At 36.1% G+C, this 18,023-nt stretch overlaps 2 protein-coding genes and 1 non-coding gene across 4 annotated transcripts in view; 1 reads left to right on the top strand and 2 right to left on the bottom strand.

Annotated features, from left to right (window-relative positions):
• LOC147545562 (uncharacterized) overlaps positions 1-18,023 on the bottom strand; it is a 41,126-nt gene that overhangs the window by 19,182 nt on the left and 3,921 nt on the right. Inside the window, exon 2 of the mRNA XM_086634487.1 lies at positions 16,173-16,253. Coding sequence (XP_086490613.1) covers positions 16,173-16,253 — 81 coding nt within the window. The remainder of the gene's footprint in view (positions 1-16,172; positions 16,254-18,023) is intronic.
• On the top strand, positions 6,595-6,680 carry LOC147545563 (small nucleolar RNA R64/Z200 family). Its single transcript, XR_015224440.1, has one exon. It is a non-coding gene; the product is annotated as a small nucleolar RNA R64/Z200 family (small nucleolar RNA).
• On the bottom strand, positions 7,336-10,720 carry LOC147545564 (uncharacterized). Of its 2 annotated transcripts, none has more exons than XM_086635122.1 (13): positions 10,207-10,720; positions 10,010-10,107; positions 9,724-9,801; positions 9,573-9,643; positions 9,226-9,482; positions 9,044-9,135; positions 8,735-8,815; positions 8,590-8,660; positions 8,274-8,503; positions 8,069-8,172; positions 7,881-7,964; positions 7,711-7,787; positions 7,336-7,595 (listed from the first exon to the last, which is right to left on the bottom strand). In XM_086635122.1, the coding sequence occupies exons 1-13, from the start codon at positions 10,289-10,291 to the stop codon at positions 7,490-7,492; spliced, it is 1,434 nt and encodes a 477-aa protein (XP_086491248.1). In that variant the 5' UTR covers positions 10,292-10,720; the 3' UTR covers positions 7,336-7,489. The 2 variants fall into 2 exon arrangements, with proteins under 2 accessions (XP_086491248.1, XP_086491249.1); XM_086635123.1 differs by having other exon boundaries at positions 9,226-9,476; positions 10,207-10,395.

Below are 18,023 nucleotides of genomic sequence, written 5' to 3' on the forward strand. Positions count from 1 at the left end.
TTCAAGATAAAGTGTGGAAGGGTAATTAGGCCTTATCTTGAAGAAGCTAGAGAGGACGGGAGAGTTCAGATTTAATTTTACAGAAACGAGGGAGGCGGAAAGAGAAACAGTGAGCAGGGATAATGAGGGAGAGAGGAAAAGATGGAGAGAGAGAGGAAAAAAGAAGGAGATGAATATTAGAGGGCAGAGGTAAAAAAAAAATAATTTTTTGGCTCAAAATGAATCTACCCCCTAAGTCAAATCTAGCTGATCAAAGTCTTTATTCCTTTTATGATGCCCAAAACCGCGTTCTAAAACAAAGGCACAACAATTATATAATAAGATAATCTTTGTTGTGACTATATTTAGTATTTTTACTCATTAGTTCTATAGGCAAATCTAATCTCCATTTTCGATATTCTTTCTCTTTTTCATCTCCATTTCCAATGTTCCATCTATAATTTTTTTTTTCTTTTCTCTTTTGGAAATGGACTAAGATAGTCCTTACAAGACATCAATACATCATGATTCATGAATTAGAGAAACACTATAACCGCCTAGCCTAAGTTTCTTGAAGGTTATCCTAAAGACCCTAAAGCCCAACCTCCGTATTGCAGAGTAAGTATTCAACCACTGCACAAAAAAGTGGTTGACCCATTTGCTATATTCAATCATGTCGTAGCCTTACGAAGTTACATAGAGATGTGAAAAATACCTGCACCTCCGACCCCCATGGGAACCCAATCTCATAAGGGACTATGAGCACCAATTACCCGTAACGAATAATAATGGATTTAACAGGTCAAACACGAATAAAGGAGGTCACCGAAGGTACTGCCATGCCCCCATCTGTACCAGGACCCGATGACCTGCCACACTTTTGCCTACCACGTCCAACCTCATGCGTCTCCGACTGATTTTTCAGTGTGGAACTATACCTTATAGTCTTATCAAAGTTGGGTGAAAAAGTATTGTCCTACATTGTATATTGTAAAATGCGCAACGGTCTTGAAAGTTTATAAATGAGGGAATGTTAGAATTGTGAAGTTTATGTCAAACTTGGTGAAATTTTATGGACTCTAAGTCTCTAGGTATATCGAAGTTCAAAATGCATTAAGTCTGATGCCTGACCGGGCTGCCCCAACTCGAGAAACCCAAGTCAGTTAGCGGGTTTGGGTGGGTAATGTCACCGAAAAAGTCTGCCCAGTAAACCCGCTAGCGCTAGTGGGCAAAGGCCAAACTTGCTTGATCCGATCCCTGAAGTACCCATGGATGCCCATATTGAAGCAGATGTCCTTCGATCAAGGATGCAATGCGAGCAATTTGTCGAATAAGACAATTGATGAAGAAGATCATCAGGTGCGGATGATATAGGGATCGTGGTGTTTTAGCTAGAAACCAACTACGATCGTCGGATCATGAAGCAATTTGCGACTAACTTTGTCTGGATCCTACATCGAGTTACACAAAGAATGTCAACTTGATCGCAAGATATGACTAGACGGATGAGATATATACACATGAGTGAGACTCATAAGATATGTCCAAAAGGCCCAAAAGAAGTTTAGTCAAAGATAGTACAAAAAACCCAAATAAAGATATTTTGGACCGGGGCACAAAAGGGATGTTTTAAGCCCAAAAGAGAGGCCAACCATGCTTGGACGACTGCCCTAATAGGACCGACCAGATCTGCCCAAAAGGGGCTTGCATGGGACGACCACTCCTAGGGAAATAGAAAATAGAAACATGTTTCCATTTTCAAGTGTTTCCTTAATCTTATTCAAAAGGGACCTTTAGGAAACCTAATTATGGTTGGACTCTAACTTAGGGTTCTATATAAGGTCTCTTAGGGACTTGTTAATCTTAACAGTTTTACATTATTAGGAACTGACACAGCGAAAAATTTCGGAAAAGAATTAGATCTTTGTCTAAAATTTTTAGAACTTAGAAAAAGTCTTCAGATCTTCGTCTTAAGACTTGTAGAACCAAAACTAATAAGAAATAACTAAAATACTTGAACTTGATTCATTAAACTTGAATAAATAAACAACTCCTAGATCCCCTTATATAGCCGTAGGGTTTCCTTAACCTAGTCAAACTCAAATAACCACTTTTAATAAATAAAATACCAGTTTTCTAAACCTAACAAAATTCTAATAACAAATTCTAAATAAATAAAATACTAGGATCTAAAACCTAGAAGGTTTCCTAAAAATATAAAACTGCTAAAATTAACAATTCTTTACTAATAATAGGAAACTACTAAAAGAACTTGATTTGATGATATCTAATCTTCTGAAAATCTCCCTTCATCAATCTCTCTACTTCAAAAAAACTCGCCTCGAGTTTACTAATTTGATTGGAAGGTTATCTTGAATGGTACACCTTTGAGATAAGTTTTTCGTGAATTGTGCATGGGAATCACCAAACTTTCAGATTGGACTAAAGAATTTATTATATCACAAAAAGATTTCTGACTGTAATTTTGATGCGATTCAAACTCCCTTTTCACCCTAAATACAATGTGAATATCATGAATATGGAGATTGAAAATTGCGAACTTCCGATAAGATTACAAACCACTCCATGTGAAACAACTTTGAGATTCACAAAATACTGAAAACGGATCTTCGTATGAAGAAAAATCAATTGGGCTAAGGTCTGACTTCCAAAGTTTAGCTTCCTAGATAACGTCCTTTAACTCAATTTCCTTTAACAACTTCCTTTGAATCAATTTTCTGAACAACTTCCTTTGAATCAATTTTCTGAACAAGTTCCTTTAACTCACTTTTCTGAACAACTTCTTCATAAACAAGTCCTTCATCGTCTAAATTGATATGAGGAAACTTATATGTGAACATAATAACCTCAAATTTTGCTTCATGAATAATGTTAGTTGAATTGTCTATTATTACAACTTGCGGTGGCTCAACATTCTTTAAGGGAACTTGTTTTACGTTTTTGGTATTAACGCAGGGTTGTTCTTCCCTTTGAAATCTAAAGTTTCTATACTCCCGCTCACTAGCTTCAGCTTCTAAGGCCAAGTTATATGTGTCTTGAATAGTCCATATATTAACTAACCTCACCTTTTCTCAAATAGCCACCAACTTTATGACCAGCTTCTTGCCTAACACCATACTTTATCAAAAATATCTAGATGACCCCTTTTTTCAGTTAGCGTTATAACTCCGTTAACTAGGCATCACCTCTCTCTCCTCTATCTCATCACCTCTCTCTGCCACCTCATCTTCTCGCCACCTCATCGTCTTCATCGACGAAGGTCGTCGACCAACGACCTTCAAACATAAAAAAATTCCTCTCTCTAAAAAAAACAAATTTTTTTTCTCTCTCTCCTCTATCTCTCTAAACACCCGGACGAAGGGGTTTCCCTTCGTCGGAGTACCAGATCTAGGTCTGGTTCGAACATACCTTTGAATTGGTTAACCAGATTTTCTAAATCTGGTGAACCAGACCTAGATTTTGTACTCCGGCGAAGGGAAACCCTTTTGTCGGAGTTTTTAGAGAGAAATAGGAGAGAGGAAAAAATGTTTAATTTAGAGAGAGCGAGGAGAGATGAAAATACTTTTTTTTTTTATGTTTAAAGGTCGCCAGCCGGCGGCCTTCTCCGGTGAAGACGATGAGATGACGAGAAGATGAGATGACAAAGAGAGGTGATGAGATTGAGGAGAGAGAGGTGATGACTAGTTAACAGAATCATAACGGTGACTGAAAAAGGGGGCCATCTAGGTATTTTTGATAAAGTAGCGAGCTAGGTGGGAAGCTGGTCACAAATTTGGGGGTTATTTAAAAAATAATCCAGTATTTAGAGCTAATTAAGAACTCCCCGGGTCCATGGGCATTGCCATCAACGGAGGAAACAATGTCTTCTTTTAGTATCTTATGGCAGTCTAAAGAAGAAGTAAAAAAGAAAAAGTTAAAATTCAGGTCCACCCACTATTTAGTTGTGATTTCTCTACATTGAACTAGTCTTCTTCTTCATCATCATCAATTGGTTGAAAAGAATCAGCCCTCAAAATACTAGTATATATCTTTCCATTTTGATCCATTTTTCATTTCCTCTCAAATCACATTCAGAAAAGTTTAATTATTAGTTAGTCCTCATGACCTGGTTCGGGTTTTGATTTGTTTGTTTAGGTATTAGATCTGGGTATTTTAGTGGTGGTGGAAGTATTGGCTTTTGGGTTGTGTTGATGATTCAATGACAAGTGGGAAAAGTGGTTCTGTTTTCTTTATGTAGAGAGGGATAATATAAGAGAAAGCAACATAAGAGAGATAGAGAGAGGGATAAGAGGAAGAAGATTAGGGGCAATGTTTGATCAAGTTAATTTTTGGGCTAAAAAAAGAATATGTCCACAAAATAAATTTTTATTGACTGTGTCTTTATTCCCCATAAATTTTCTCTTATTCCCAAAGCCGCGACCGTAGAATATAAATGGTCAAAGTTCCTAAAGACAATCTCGCCAAAGGCAGTCTTTAGTTTGGTTAAAGGCAATGTCCATCTTCCTTCTTTTTCGGCAATAAGTCACCGACGACTAACGACCTTCAACCCACAATCTCCTCTTCCTCCTCCCACTCTTATTCTTGTCTTCCTTCCCCTCATTTTTCTTCTTATTCTTCTTTTTCTCTCTATGACTAGAAATCATGGGGTTGGGTAAACCTTCAATCCAGGAAGAGAAACCTCTTCGTGTGAAGATGAATCCCATAAGTTCTTTAAAGAGTCAATCACACTTTTTGTAACTACTAAAAGCTTTAAATTCTCATCCTCTGATGCTAAATTTACGCAAACAATCAATTGATTTTCTTAAGCTATAGCCCCGCCTAAAACTATGAGTTTAATGAATTGATTTTTCTTTAACAAGATTGTGGTCTGGTTTCATGAAATCCAGTGAGATTTCTCGGTACCCACATGCAAAACCCACCTAATTTTCAAAACCTACTTAATATTTGACATGCTGACTTATTCGGATAAACGAACGCTCTATATCATAGTCAAACTTTGAAAAAACTTTGTCCTTTGGTGAAAGTGAACCAACATGTCAAAGATTATGTAAAAGTTCTATGTACTTATAGCATTTCTCGTTTTTAAAATGGGAAAGGATCTTGAAGGCAGACTGGCCCTGACATTCTGGTGACTCAAAGAGATATCAAAAAATGGACCCAAGGTTGTCCACGCTTGAAAATTTATAAATGAAGGAAGGTTAGAATTAGTACTTGCACCCTTTTGGGCTATCAATTATTCATGCCTATTGAAGTTTTATGGGCGCCAAATATGTAGTTATATCAATGTTAAAAATGCATTAAGCCAGATACCCGACCTGCACCAGAAACCCAAGTCAGTTAGCGAGCTTGGGTTGGTAATGGCACATAAAATTTGAAAAAGCCTGCTCCACAAACTCGCTAGCCCTAATGGACAAAGGAAGCTAGTGCGACCCAATCCATGTAGTACCCGCCCAATTCCCGTCCCTACTCTTATAGCAATCTGTTACCTACTTCTTTCAATCAAACAGTTCCTCCTACAATCCTATTAAATAGGATAGACATACATATCTATCAACAAGTTTAATTACAACAATATGAACATTGTATTCTGAAGCTGTGTTCAAATTTAGCTCATTTTATTCATTTAGACAAAGGAGGAATGGAGCCAAGAGATGAGAGGAGAGAATCAGAGAAGAGAGATGCTAGAATCACAAAAGATTTTGACAAAAAAAAAGTTCCCAGCTGATGTGGCGGTTGTGATTTTCATCTCTCAACGGCCTAGATTTGGTCAAAGTTTGAAACCACACCCGCCACATCAACTGGGAACCTTTTTTTGTCAAAATCTTTTGTAACTTTATCATTTCCCATCAGAGAATGCATAGACAAGCAGAATCAGAGAATACATATTCTGGCAATATGGTTTCTGTGCAGCAACACCATACTTGGTAAATCAATTGTTCTTGCAAGCTGTATCATCTGGAAGGCAATCCCCCGACCAAGCCGTCTCGCAACTTTCCACATTGCCGATCATCGTCTCACCTGCATTCACACGTACAAAATGTCGCTGATAGGGTTCCCAAGAAGGTTTTGAAGTTCGTTGGTATTGATGATGTTTTCATCTCTTTTCGTTGATCCACCAAAACCCTAGGCAACTTCGTAAAGGTTTGTTTTTTCTTCAAATCTGAGTCTTCCCCAGTTACTTTCTTACTTGCGATATTGATTTGTGATTTATTTGTAGTTCTTTTAGCTTTGTGTATGGGTGTTTGATTTGTGTTTGCCTAGTGACTGTGGGTAGGTTTTGTTGGGGGGGTCTTAGGCCTCTCTTACCCCAAAAGCTAGTTCAAGAGGTAAGGTTTCTCGCACACTTATTAACACACACCATGCCCCTTCCACAACCAATGTGGACTCTTAACTTCAATAGTTATTGGGCCGAGACTTGTTATACTCTGGGCTCTGATACCAGTGTTGGGTGGTCTTGGGTCTCTCTTACCCCAAAAGCTAGCTCAAGAGGTAAGGCTTCTCCCACACTTATTAACACACACCATGCCCCTTCCACAACTAATGTGGGATTAGCCTAACAGGTTTCATTTGCTTCAAGTTTTGATTCGTAATCTGTTTTTGCGAGGATGATTTATGAAATACTTCACATGTCAGACTTCAGAGATCTTGTTAACATGATAGTTCATTTTTCTGAGCAAATATTTCATGCTGTTAACCTAGATTTTGTTTTTTGCTTGGTTAACCTTGATTTCAGACCATTAGTAAAGAGCAGTCTGCTTGTTAAGGGTTTCATGTTTCTTTCCTTAGGATGGATCTTTTGTTGGGTTTCATGTTTCTTTCCTTAGGGTGGATCTTTTATTCTGAGCAAATTTTATGCATCTACATTTAATTCTTCACATGTAAGAGACTTCAGAGATTTTATGCATCTACATTTAAATTTTGAATTTTATCCATTCTTCACATGTAAGAGACTTCAGAGACTTCATGTTGTTATCTATATGCAGGCTACTTTCGATTGCCTTCAGAAGACACCAGTGGTTAATCCCATTTGTAGGCAGGCCCTCTGAACAAAACAAGGACCAATGGAAACCATTCTCCCTTCACTGGATAACGAACTCCTCTGGGACTGGCAATCTTACGGATTTTTGATACCAGATGGAGGGAAACTCGCTACACAAGATCTCCATTCCAAGAATTCACAGACCTTTTGGCAAAACCAACTAAATCTCTCATTCTTGAGGATGTGGAAAAAAGTAGATGCTTAAGTTCTGAGGAAGATGGTGACGGCCTTCTAGGTGATTGTTTAGTTCATTTAGTTTCTCTTGTTTTTGTTTCCATTACAATGGGTGAAGTATATACACACAAAAAATATATTTTTATCATTTATTTTGAATTGGAGTTATGTTTCAACCTACATGATATGAGTTCTACTCAATAGCTAGAATACTGAATGATAAGAACAAAATCAGTAGAAATTGACTTGTAGCCCAAACTGGTTTCTGTTCTACAATCACAAAGTTACTTGGGCTACACGACCTATTTGTTGTATAATCTGCTCCACTTTTGTTACTGTCAGAGGATGATCGATGGACGTAAATGCACCTTCTGCCATGGACCTGTAACTCATAACCAATAACCCACTAAAGTGTTAAAATAAGAAGTCGAAAATCTTAAATCTGCAACTGGAATTTAGAGAATCAAGTTAATTAACGATAAATAAATGTCTCTTACCTGTCAAAAACATCTGACCCCCAAGGGGGCGCAATGGACAACATTACGAAATGAATGTGTCTTAGATGTGGTGTTTTCTGCATTTTTTTTTATTTGTTTCGGTAATTAGATTTCGATACAATGAAATTAGGCAAATGAAGAAGATAAAGAAGAGAGAGAGCGTTTGTTACCTTGAAATGTTTGAGCAAATCAAATCCTGAAGGGCTTGGTTGTTCGAAGTCGCAATCTATGAATAGAATAAAAACTTCCTTTTCCTATAAAGAATGAAAACAATTTAGAAGAATAAAATGATCATGAAACAAATAAAACACAAACCTTTAATCTGAAATTGAAAGTGTTGTGAAAATAAAACACAAACCTTAACTTGTGCTGTAAGTTGACCACCCTGGAACATGGTTTCTCCTTTGGACTCCCATTCTTTAATGTGATAATGGGCGCCAACTACAGATTCTGAAGTTTTAACTGCAATAACCAAAACAGAGCAAAATAAGAACCCACAATAGAAAACAGAACATCAAAGATAGAGACACTAAAAATTTTGAGTCGGAAAGTATCGAAATTACGTGTAGAGAATAAGTGGCGGACGGGTAGGATACTAATGTCCTTGGCAGTACTTATTATTAAGCCATGGAACTTGAATTCTGCAGCAACAGTTTTATGTTTTATTTGTATTTCTTTCTGGAGCCCGAGTTGCTTTCTTTTCTCTTTGAGTAGTAAGTAATTTCTAACTTGCTCCACTTTTAATGGTGACAATGGATCATCAAAGCAGGCATAAACTCTTTTTCCGCTGCATCTGTTACCAACAATTACACTGCTAAAACAGAGAGTAATCCCTTACTTGCATTTTACTTGTGAAATCAAATTATTCAAGTTCCATACCTTTGCTTGTCCATGTCGTTCCAATTTTCATTCATGATTACTACGTTTACCCATTTCAGATATGGATTTTCCTGTTCAGTATCTTGTTTAATCAAATTCTATGTTTACAATCATAACCATATAAGAATTTAGACAACCTGTTTACCTTAAATCTTGCAAGCAAATCAAAACCTGAAGAATCATCATCTAAGACGAAATCTACAAATAGAATGTAGCATTCTTTCTCCTATTAAAGAAGAAGAGAAATAAGAGAGAAGAACTAGTTATCACACTGAACAAGAAGATTTGAGGATTGGAGAACAAGCAATACCCAAGATCATAATGAACAAAAACATTTGAAAAATCAAGTAAAACCCGTGATCAGAAGGAACAAGAAGAAGATATAAGAACAAGCAATACCCATGATATGAGCTCGAAAAAAAAATAACCAAAGAAAGATGAAGAAATAATATACCTTGGGGCCGGTTCCTTCTTTTTGAATTTTTATCATTTCCTCCCAAAGACTGAAATATACTTCAGCATTACGTACAGAGTCGAGATGAGCAACTACAAAAACAACAATAGGGGAAAAATAAAACTCACACAAGACAACTTAGTTTAGAAATAGAGAATGTATCAAAAGAAATTTTGAGTTACATGTATGGAATAGTTTTGTGGTTGGGATGTCATCTACCCAACTTCTACATATTATGATAGCATGGAGTTTGAATGTCAGAGCCATCTCAGTTTTAGAGAGAGAGGAGCCACTTTGAGGTTGTATGTGTAGTTGCTGCATTTCTCGACTTCTTTGCTCTATGGCTTCATCTACTTTGAGTAAGCAATCTCTAACTTGGAGAACATTTAATGGTAACAGCGGACTAGCAACGCACATATAAACATCTTGGTCCCTGCATCTGTTACCAACAATTACACTCCTCAAAACAGAGTATTCTTCTCTAGCAGCATTTGACTTCCGAAATCAAATTAATCAAGAACACTACTACCTTTTCTCGTCGATGGCATTCCATCTATCATTCACGATTACTACGTATGCATATTTCAGATATGGATCTTCCTGTTCAGTATCTTCTTGTTAAATCAAAACCTATATGATTTAAAAACAAACCTATATAGGAATTGAGACAATCTGTCTACCTTAAGTCTCTTAAGCAAATCAAAACCCGTAGACTCTGATAAGTTGAAATCTACAAATAGAATGTAGTATCGTTTCATCTGTTATAGAAGAACAGAAAGAAGATCAAAGAACAAGCAATACCCATTATCACAATGAACAAGAAGATTTGGAAATTGGAAAAAACAAGCAAAACCCACGAGCAGAAAGAACAAGAAGAGGTTTTGAAGATAAAATAACAAGCAATACCCATGATTTGAGCTCGAAAAAAAACAAAAATAACCAAAGAAAGATGAAGAAACAAAAAACCTTAGGGTTTATGCCCTTTCCTTCTATTTGCATTTTTATTTTTTCCCTCCAATGTCTGAATTGTACTTCAGCACTATGAACAGAGTCGGGATGAAGAACTACAAGAAAAGAAACAGGGGAAAAAGAAAATAAAGAAATCCCACGCAAGACATCTTAGTTTAGAAAGAGAAAATGTATGAAAAGGGGTTTTGAATTACATGTATTGAATTGACTGCTGGTTTCCTCGTCATTCACCCAACTTCTACACATTATGATGGCATGGAGTTCATATGCCAGAGCCATCTCTGTTTTAGAGAGAGAAACAGGATGGATGTTCTTCACTGTGAAGCTTTTAACTTTGAGATAGAGAGAGAGAGAGAATGGAGAAGCTGGTGAATTTTGGATTCTTGAATATAAGAACCCAAAATTCAGTTATTGAACAAGAGAAATAGCCAAAATTCAGTTATAACAGTTGTGGTAGCGAAATACAGTTAGCCATTTGGCCTCAGCCCTCAAGTGCCCAGTTAGAGATGGGATTGATCACGGTTGACTATGGTTGACTAAACAATTTATGTGGAAATTTTACGACCCAAGGTGTGAACTGAGCTGGGTTATCCGATCATGCCACCAATTGGACCCAGCTTGCAGCCATAGTGGGTCACGATGCCCTGCATGTTGGCCTAATACTAGAAAGCCCAAGTCTATTGAAGGCGGGTCTGCTGGAATAATCTCGCATTGGTTTTTGAAGGGCATTGGGTGAGTTTATTAGTGTGGGAAAATCTTGAGCTAGCTTTTGGAGTGAAAGAGTCCACCCTGCATGGTTTTTTGGCGGACTACGCCTGGTCGGCCCATGACATGCCTCAAGACGGTGCTAGGTGGGGTCAGCCTATTGTGGTCATGCCGACTTTACACTTATAAAAACCACATAAAAAAGACTACGGAGTTTTTTAGGATCGGAATTACTCCATAGAAACGGTCAGTTTAGCATGATGTAACAAATATTTTTGAGAAATGCTAAGTGTACAAAGAATCTTTGACAAGATTCTTGAGTCAATGAGTCACACGTGTAAAAGAACGATCCAGATCAAAGTTAAATTTTTGAAAACTTGAAATTTTTTGTGTCTTTTACTAAAAATGAGTCCTTAAATCAAGATTTTTGTCATTGTAGCACTTCAGAATATTGAAAATGTTCTATGTCCTTGAAATCCTCTTCTATTGTCCTTCTCCATTTCTTTTTGTTGTTATTGTCTTTGTGTTGATGTTTCAATTCTTTCTTAATGCTTGTCGTCGTTGATGAAACTAGTATTCATGTTGGATTGGGTGTGAAATACAGTACACAAGTTGTGATGTAAACACAACCCAAAGAACATAAAACCAAATGGGGTTTTTTTTTTATTGTTGAAAGAAAAGTACAATCAGGAACCAGTAGAACTGAAATAATTAGCGAAATCCTGGAAAGAGTCCCAAGAACGTCGACACTGGTTTTGCCTGCTCCATTTAGCTAAGATGTTTGCCTGACTATTGTTCTGTCTGGTCGTATGCGTGAAGATGATACTTTCAAACTTGTCCTTGAGAGCGAGGATTTCGTCCATATGTTTCTCGCTTTTCCATTGGATGGATGCGTTAGAGTTGTAGAGGCATCTGATAAGGTTTTGATTATCACTTTCGATCTGAATATATTGGATGCATAAGTCACATGCCCATTGCATTGCATACAGGATTGTTCGACATTCACATTCTTCTGGATTTTGTCCTCTAGTGGTGTCCGTTATGGCCGCTACAAAACTGGTTTGTTCATCGAACATTATACATCCAATACCTGCTGGTTCAATGAGGGAGGTGAAAATGTATGAAAAGGTGTGAACTGAGCTGACTATAGTTGACTAAACAATTTATGTGGAAATTTTACGACCCAAGGTGTGAACTGAGCTGGGTTATCCGATCATGCCACCAATTGGACCCAGCTTGCAGCCATAGTGGGTCACGATGCCGTGCATGTTGGCCTAATACTAGAAAGCCCAAGTCTATTGAAGGCGGGTCTGCTGGAATAATCTCGCATTGGTTTTTGAAGGGCATTGGGTGAGTTTATTAGTGCGGGAAAATCTTGAGCTGGCTTTTGGAGTGAAAGAGTCCACCCTGCATGGTTTTTTGGCGGACTACGCCTGGTCGGCCCATGACATGCCTCAAGACGGTGCTAGGTGGGGTCAGCCTATTGTGGTCATGCCGACTTTACACTTATAAAAACCACATAAAAAAGACTACGGAGTTTTTTAGGATCGGGATTACTCCATGAAAACGGTCAGTTTAGCATGATGTAACAAATATTTTTGAGAAATGCTAAGTGTACAAAGAATCTTTGACAAGATTCTTGAGTCAATGAGTCACACGTGTAAAAGAACGATCCAGATCAAAGTCAAATTTTTGAAAACTTTAAATTTTTTTTGTCTTTTACTAAAAATGAGTCATTAAATCAAGATTTTTGTCATTGTAGCACTTCAGAATATTGAAAATGTTCTATGTCCTTGAAATCCTCTTCTATTGTCCTTCTCCATTTCTTTTTGTTGTTATTGTCTTTGTGTTGATGTTTCAATTCTTTCTTAATGTTTGTCGTCGTTGATGAAACTAGTATTCATGTTGGATTGGGTGTGAAATACAATACACAAGTTGTGATGTAAACACGACCCAAAGAACATAAAACCAAATGGGGTTTTTTTTATTGTTGAAAGAAAAGTACAATCAGGAACCACTAGAACTGAAATAATTAGCGAAATCCTGGAAAGAGTGCCAAGAACGTCGACACTGGTTTTGCCTGCTCCATTTAGCTAAGATGTCTGCCTGACTATTGTTCTGTCTGGTCGTATGCGTGAAGATGATACTTTCAAACTTGTCCTTGAGAGCGAGGATTTCGTCCATATGTTTCTCGGATTTCCATTGGAAGTTTTGAGTATGATATCATCTCTTGTGCTAGTGAGTATGATATCATCTATATAAAAAAAGCAACCCATCAAGGGTACCTTATGCGTTCCATTTTACAAACATTGAGTTATTTGCGACACTTTTTAAAAACCAAAATTTTGTAAGTACTGAATTTCTTGAAAACATTGAGTTATTTTTTTTCTTGTAAATTTCCACGTAAGAAGGCTTTAGAGACATCCAACTATTACCAAAAAGTGTACTCAGCCCGCCTCCAGGGACTCCCACTTGAACCGCATGACTAAGAACAATTATTGCAACATCTATTTAAACAATAAGATTAAAGGTTTCGTTAAAATCAAATTAATCAAGACCGATTGATACCTTTGTTCATCCGTATCATTCCATCTTTCATTCACGAATATTACATTTACCCATTCCATATATAAACTATGTAAGAAAAGCCCAAGATTTGGGCCCAAATACGAAAAAAAAAACCCACTCGGAAATAATAATGTAAAAAAAACCCAATTTTTAAACTGTTAGTAACACTTTTGAAACTGTTGCCAACACTTTTGAAACTGTTGGCAACATATATAATTATGTTCTTAATTATGTGTGAACAAAAACAAATTTGTTTAGAATTTTTGGGTTTATAGTCCAAAAAACGGGTCCTAATAGTAGATTTAATCCTCTCTAATCCTATAAAGGGTTTTAAAACCAAAAAAATAATATAAATGGATATCTAGTCCATTTGGTCTCATCTAGAGAGAAAACACAAATCTCTAGAATAAATATTATTTCATAATCCCTAATCTAACCTTTCCATATTTTATAACTGATTTATTTTCGAAATATATGCATATCTTTTTCCATATTTATCTATCATATTTCTCTCCAATCATGTTTCTATTCAAAGTAAGGATATCTTCATTATTATCTCCCATATTTCTCTCCAATCATGTTTCTATTCAAAGTAAGGATATCTTCATTATTTTCAGTAACGGAAACTCTTTATTTGATCTCTCTAAAACCGATTTAGTTGACAAACCTCCATTAAACTCAGAAAATCTTCTTCTTCTACATAATATTGCTGTCCAAATTCATCATTTATCAGGTTTAATACTTTCGAAATCTTTATAAACACCATTGTTAATATCTAATATTTCTTCTTATAACTAAAACCCTAATTATCGCTTTATTATAAAACGTATCAGATTTATGATCTGTTTACTAATTCATTGTTAATATCTATAAGATCTGTTTACTAATTCATTAACTTCGAATGTATGATGTTTATTTTCTCTCTCTAAAATTTTCATAACTGCGTAAGATCTTTATGTTTATTCCTTATTCAATTATTCCTTCAAAGTTAGTATGTTATGTTTGCATCCAGTGATAATCTATGTTTAATCTTCTGTTGTTTCTGATATTTCGTGAGATCAGATTATCAATCATCAATCGAATGTTTGATGTTTATTTTCTTTCTCTCTCTTAAAATTTTATTTATGTTTTTTATCTTTATGTTTAATCCTTCAACTCGAGTTTGACATTATTGCAATCAATCATCATAGCAGATATCTTTAGATTTGTAGTTTAAGCTTAATGATATTCTCATTTTTTTTCTTCAGATCTGGTTTTCAATCCGTACGGATTTATGACTTTCGTACGGTTACTCATAACAGAATTTACAGTACATGTATTATATCGTAAATTACCACAATTCATAGTAAATTATGGGTAATTTATAGAACATTGCCCGTACTTTAACACCAAAACAGTACTCATTTCATTAGTAAAAATACTTCGCTTTACTATCAAATCTCGTGTACTTTGCAATAATGTATATATAATTTACGTATATCTTCATGTTCTTACCATTATGTATATAATTTATGTATAAGTGCACATAAATTATGTATTATTTATTTACCATTACGTGTACTTTTCACCCACAACAGTAGCCTTGATAAGTTTACCAAACTACTCAAAACTTTCAAATGTTGTCAAAATTTGACAAACATTGTATATAATTTACGAAACTGTACGTGTAGTTTATAAATACAATATATAATTTTTTTTCTTTAATGTATGTGTATTTATGTGTGTAGATTTGATATACCAGATGAAATTTCAAAGAGAATCATCAAATCAAAGTGAGTCAACGAAACTAATGGAGAGTACATGGATGGGCACCATTTTTGAACCAAAGAAGATTTTGTACTTTTTTTTTGTAACAGAATGTAAAGGATGAATGTAAAAGAAATTATGTGTAATTTATTGAACAAGACCCACATACATTTGATAAATTATGTTGTATACTTGACAAATGACGGTTTCTCGTCATAAATAATACATAATTTACGTATTTGTTTCATAATTTGTATTCTATGTGTATTTATGTATGAGTAAAAACGAAAACATATGTTGCTTTAATGTTCCCATAAAAATATACTATTTCCAAAACTGAAAGTTAAGTAAGAGAAAGTGATATATATGTTTTATATATTAACCCCCAAATCACGCTAAATTGATCCTAGAAAATATACTATTTCCAAATCTGAAAGTTAAGTGAGAGAAAATTGATTTGAATCGAAAAAAATTTACATAGTAAGAGAGAAAAAATTGATTTGGTTTCCAAATCTGTAAAGAGAGAGAAAATTGATTTGGTTACGATTTGTTGTGAATTGATTTGGAAATAGATTTGCTTTCCAAAACGGTTAGAAGATAGAGATAAATAAATTTCGGATTTATACGTTAATTGCTTTAAATCCCCTAAATCACGCCCACATTAGAAACATTCCAAATTCACCCTGGAAAATTAAAAATCCCGTGATTTTTGTAGGAGGGACATGGACGGTAGTTCTCTCATAAAGAATGGGTTATTATGTCCATAATGTAAAAGGACTAAATATCCATGTTTTGGGAAGATTGGATCATAAACCTTTTTTGAATATTATTTTGGTCTATATACCCACGGACCCATTTGTTTATACATTTACAAAATTGTTGAGAGCAAATACAAAATTGTTGAGAGCAAGCTGTGTTTTGTTCAGAAATTTTTAAAAATGTTTTGTAATTTCAACTTTTGGGGTTTTCTTGCATTATTATTCCGGGTTGGGCTTCATTTGATATTTTGACCCGAATTTTGGGCCTTACAATTTTCCTCTCCATCATGTATGGATCTAACTGCACAATATTTTGTTTAATGATTAAAATGTGTGTGTTCTAAATATAAGAATAGAAAAAATACTACTCATATTGTTGTTACCTTAAATCTTTTAAGCAAATCAAAAGCAAGAGAACCTTGGGATAACATGAAATCTACAAATAGAAGATAGTATTCTTTGACCTATATGACGGAAAAAAAAACAAGATGAATATTAAGAAACTAAGTGTGAAGAGGATTAAACCTCGAAGTAATCAACTCGATGAAATTCGAGGAAGATGATGAGATGAAGCCAAGATGTTAAGCTTGACACTTCGGTGAGTGGGATTGTTATGCTCTCGGTATAGCCGAGAGTGATCACAGCACACCGAGAGTGTGTAGTGTGGTTCTCGGTAAAGGCCGAGATATGATGATGAAGAACTCGGGTGATGTCCCGAGTTTGTGTTGTAATGGTGATTGAGGTGGAAACCGAGTGATGATGATGATAACCGAGAGAGAGAGAGATAGGTGAAAACCTTTTGTTATTAACTTACAACTTGATATCACATTATGTATGGATCTCTTTATATAGGTTTACATAGGAGAAGTTTAGAAATATGAAACTCTAATTAACTCTATCTAAAATACAACAATCCTAATTATACTAGGAAACCTAATTAACTTAGGAATCCTTATCCTAACCGTGGACCTAATCCACTCGGTTTAGCCGAGTGGAGGAGATCTTCCAACACTCCCCCTCAAGTTAGAGCGGGAATGGAAGTAACGCCTAACTTGCCAATAATGTTCTTGAACGGTTCTGCCCCAAGTGGTTTTGTGAAGATATCCGCTAACTGATTATCTGAACTGGTGAAGCGCGTGGCAATGACGTTGTCTTTAATCTTTTCACGAACGATGTGGCAATCTATCTCAATGTGTTTGGTACGTTCGTGGAAGACGGGGTTATCAGCAATGTGGAGAGCGGCCCGATTGTCACAGTAAACTGTCATCGGGTCGGAGTGATCAATTCCAAAGTCAAGTAATAAATACTTGAGCCATTGTAATTCACATGTAAGTATGGCTAAAACTCGATATTCTGCTTCTGCCGAAGATTTGGCAACTGTGGGTTGTTTCTTTGATTTCCAGGAAAGAGGGCTGGACCCAATCATTGTAAAGTATCCTGTAGTTGATCTACGGGTTGAAGGACAACCAGCCCAATCCGAATCACAGTATCCTGTGATGTGGAGAGAGCTGTTTGCGGATAAGAAGACTCCTTTGTCAAGTGTACCTTTCAAGTATCGTAGTACGCGATGAGCGGTGTCTAGGTGTACTTGACTGGGTGTTTGCATGAATTGACTGAGATTATTAACTGCAAAAGTGATATCCGGTCGTGTGACCGTTAAGTAAAGTAGTCGTCCGATGAGGCGACGATAAATTGACGGATCGGCCAATGGTGTCCCGTCGGTGGGAGAGAGGCGGAGTTTTTGTTCCATGGGAAACTCCGAAGGACGTGCAGCGGTTAGTCCAGAATCTTTTAGAATATCAAGTGCATATTTCCGTTGACATAGAAAAATGCCTTGTAACGAGCGAGATACTTCAATACCAAGAAAGTATTGTAAGCGTCCCAAATCTTTTAAGGAGAATGCCTTATTAAGAAATACCTTTAACTGGGAAATAGCATGATCATTATTTCCCGTGATAATTATGTCGTCCACATAGACAAGAACGTAGATCTGAGTGGAGTGAGAACGAAAAGTAAACAGGGAATAGTCACTTTTGGATTGAGAAAAACCACGTTCGATAAGAACGGAAGAAAATTTTGAAAACCATTGACGGGAGGCCTGTTTTAGTCCATAAAGGGATTTGTGAAGGTGGCATACTTTAGACTCCCCCTGAGAGGAAAACCCGGGTGGAAGTTTCATGTAGACTTCTTCATTCAAATCGCCTTGAAGGAAAGCGTTATTGACATCCAATTGA

The sequence above is a fragment of the Eschscholzia californica genome, unplaced genomic scaffold (genome assembly GCF_041429995.1).
Source record: "Eschscholzia californica isolate CP2 unplaced genomic scaffold, dmEscCali1.0.p SCAF_4, whole genome shotgun sequence".
Lineage (NCBI taxonomy): Eukaryota > Viridiplantae > Streptophyta > Magnoliopsida > Ranunculales > Papaveraceae > Eschscholzia > Eschscholzia californica.

Coding starts and splice junctions, on each gene's coding strand:
- LOC147545564 (XM_086635122.1), bottom strand. CDS start 10,291: ATGGCTCTGGCATATGAACTCCATGCCATCATAATGTGTAGAAGTTGG. Junction 10,108..10,206: donor CAGCAGTCAATTCAATACAT/GTAATTCAAAAC, acceptor CTTTTCTTGTAG/TTCTTCATCCCGACTCTGTT. Junction 7,596..7,710: donor GGGTCAGATGTTTTTGACAG/GTAAGAGACATT, acceptor TATGAGTTACAG/GTCCATGGCAGAAGGTGCAT.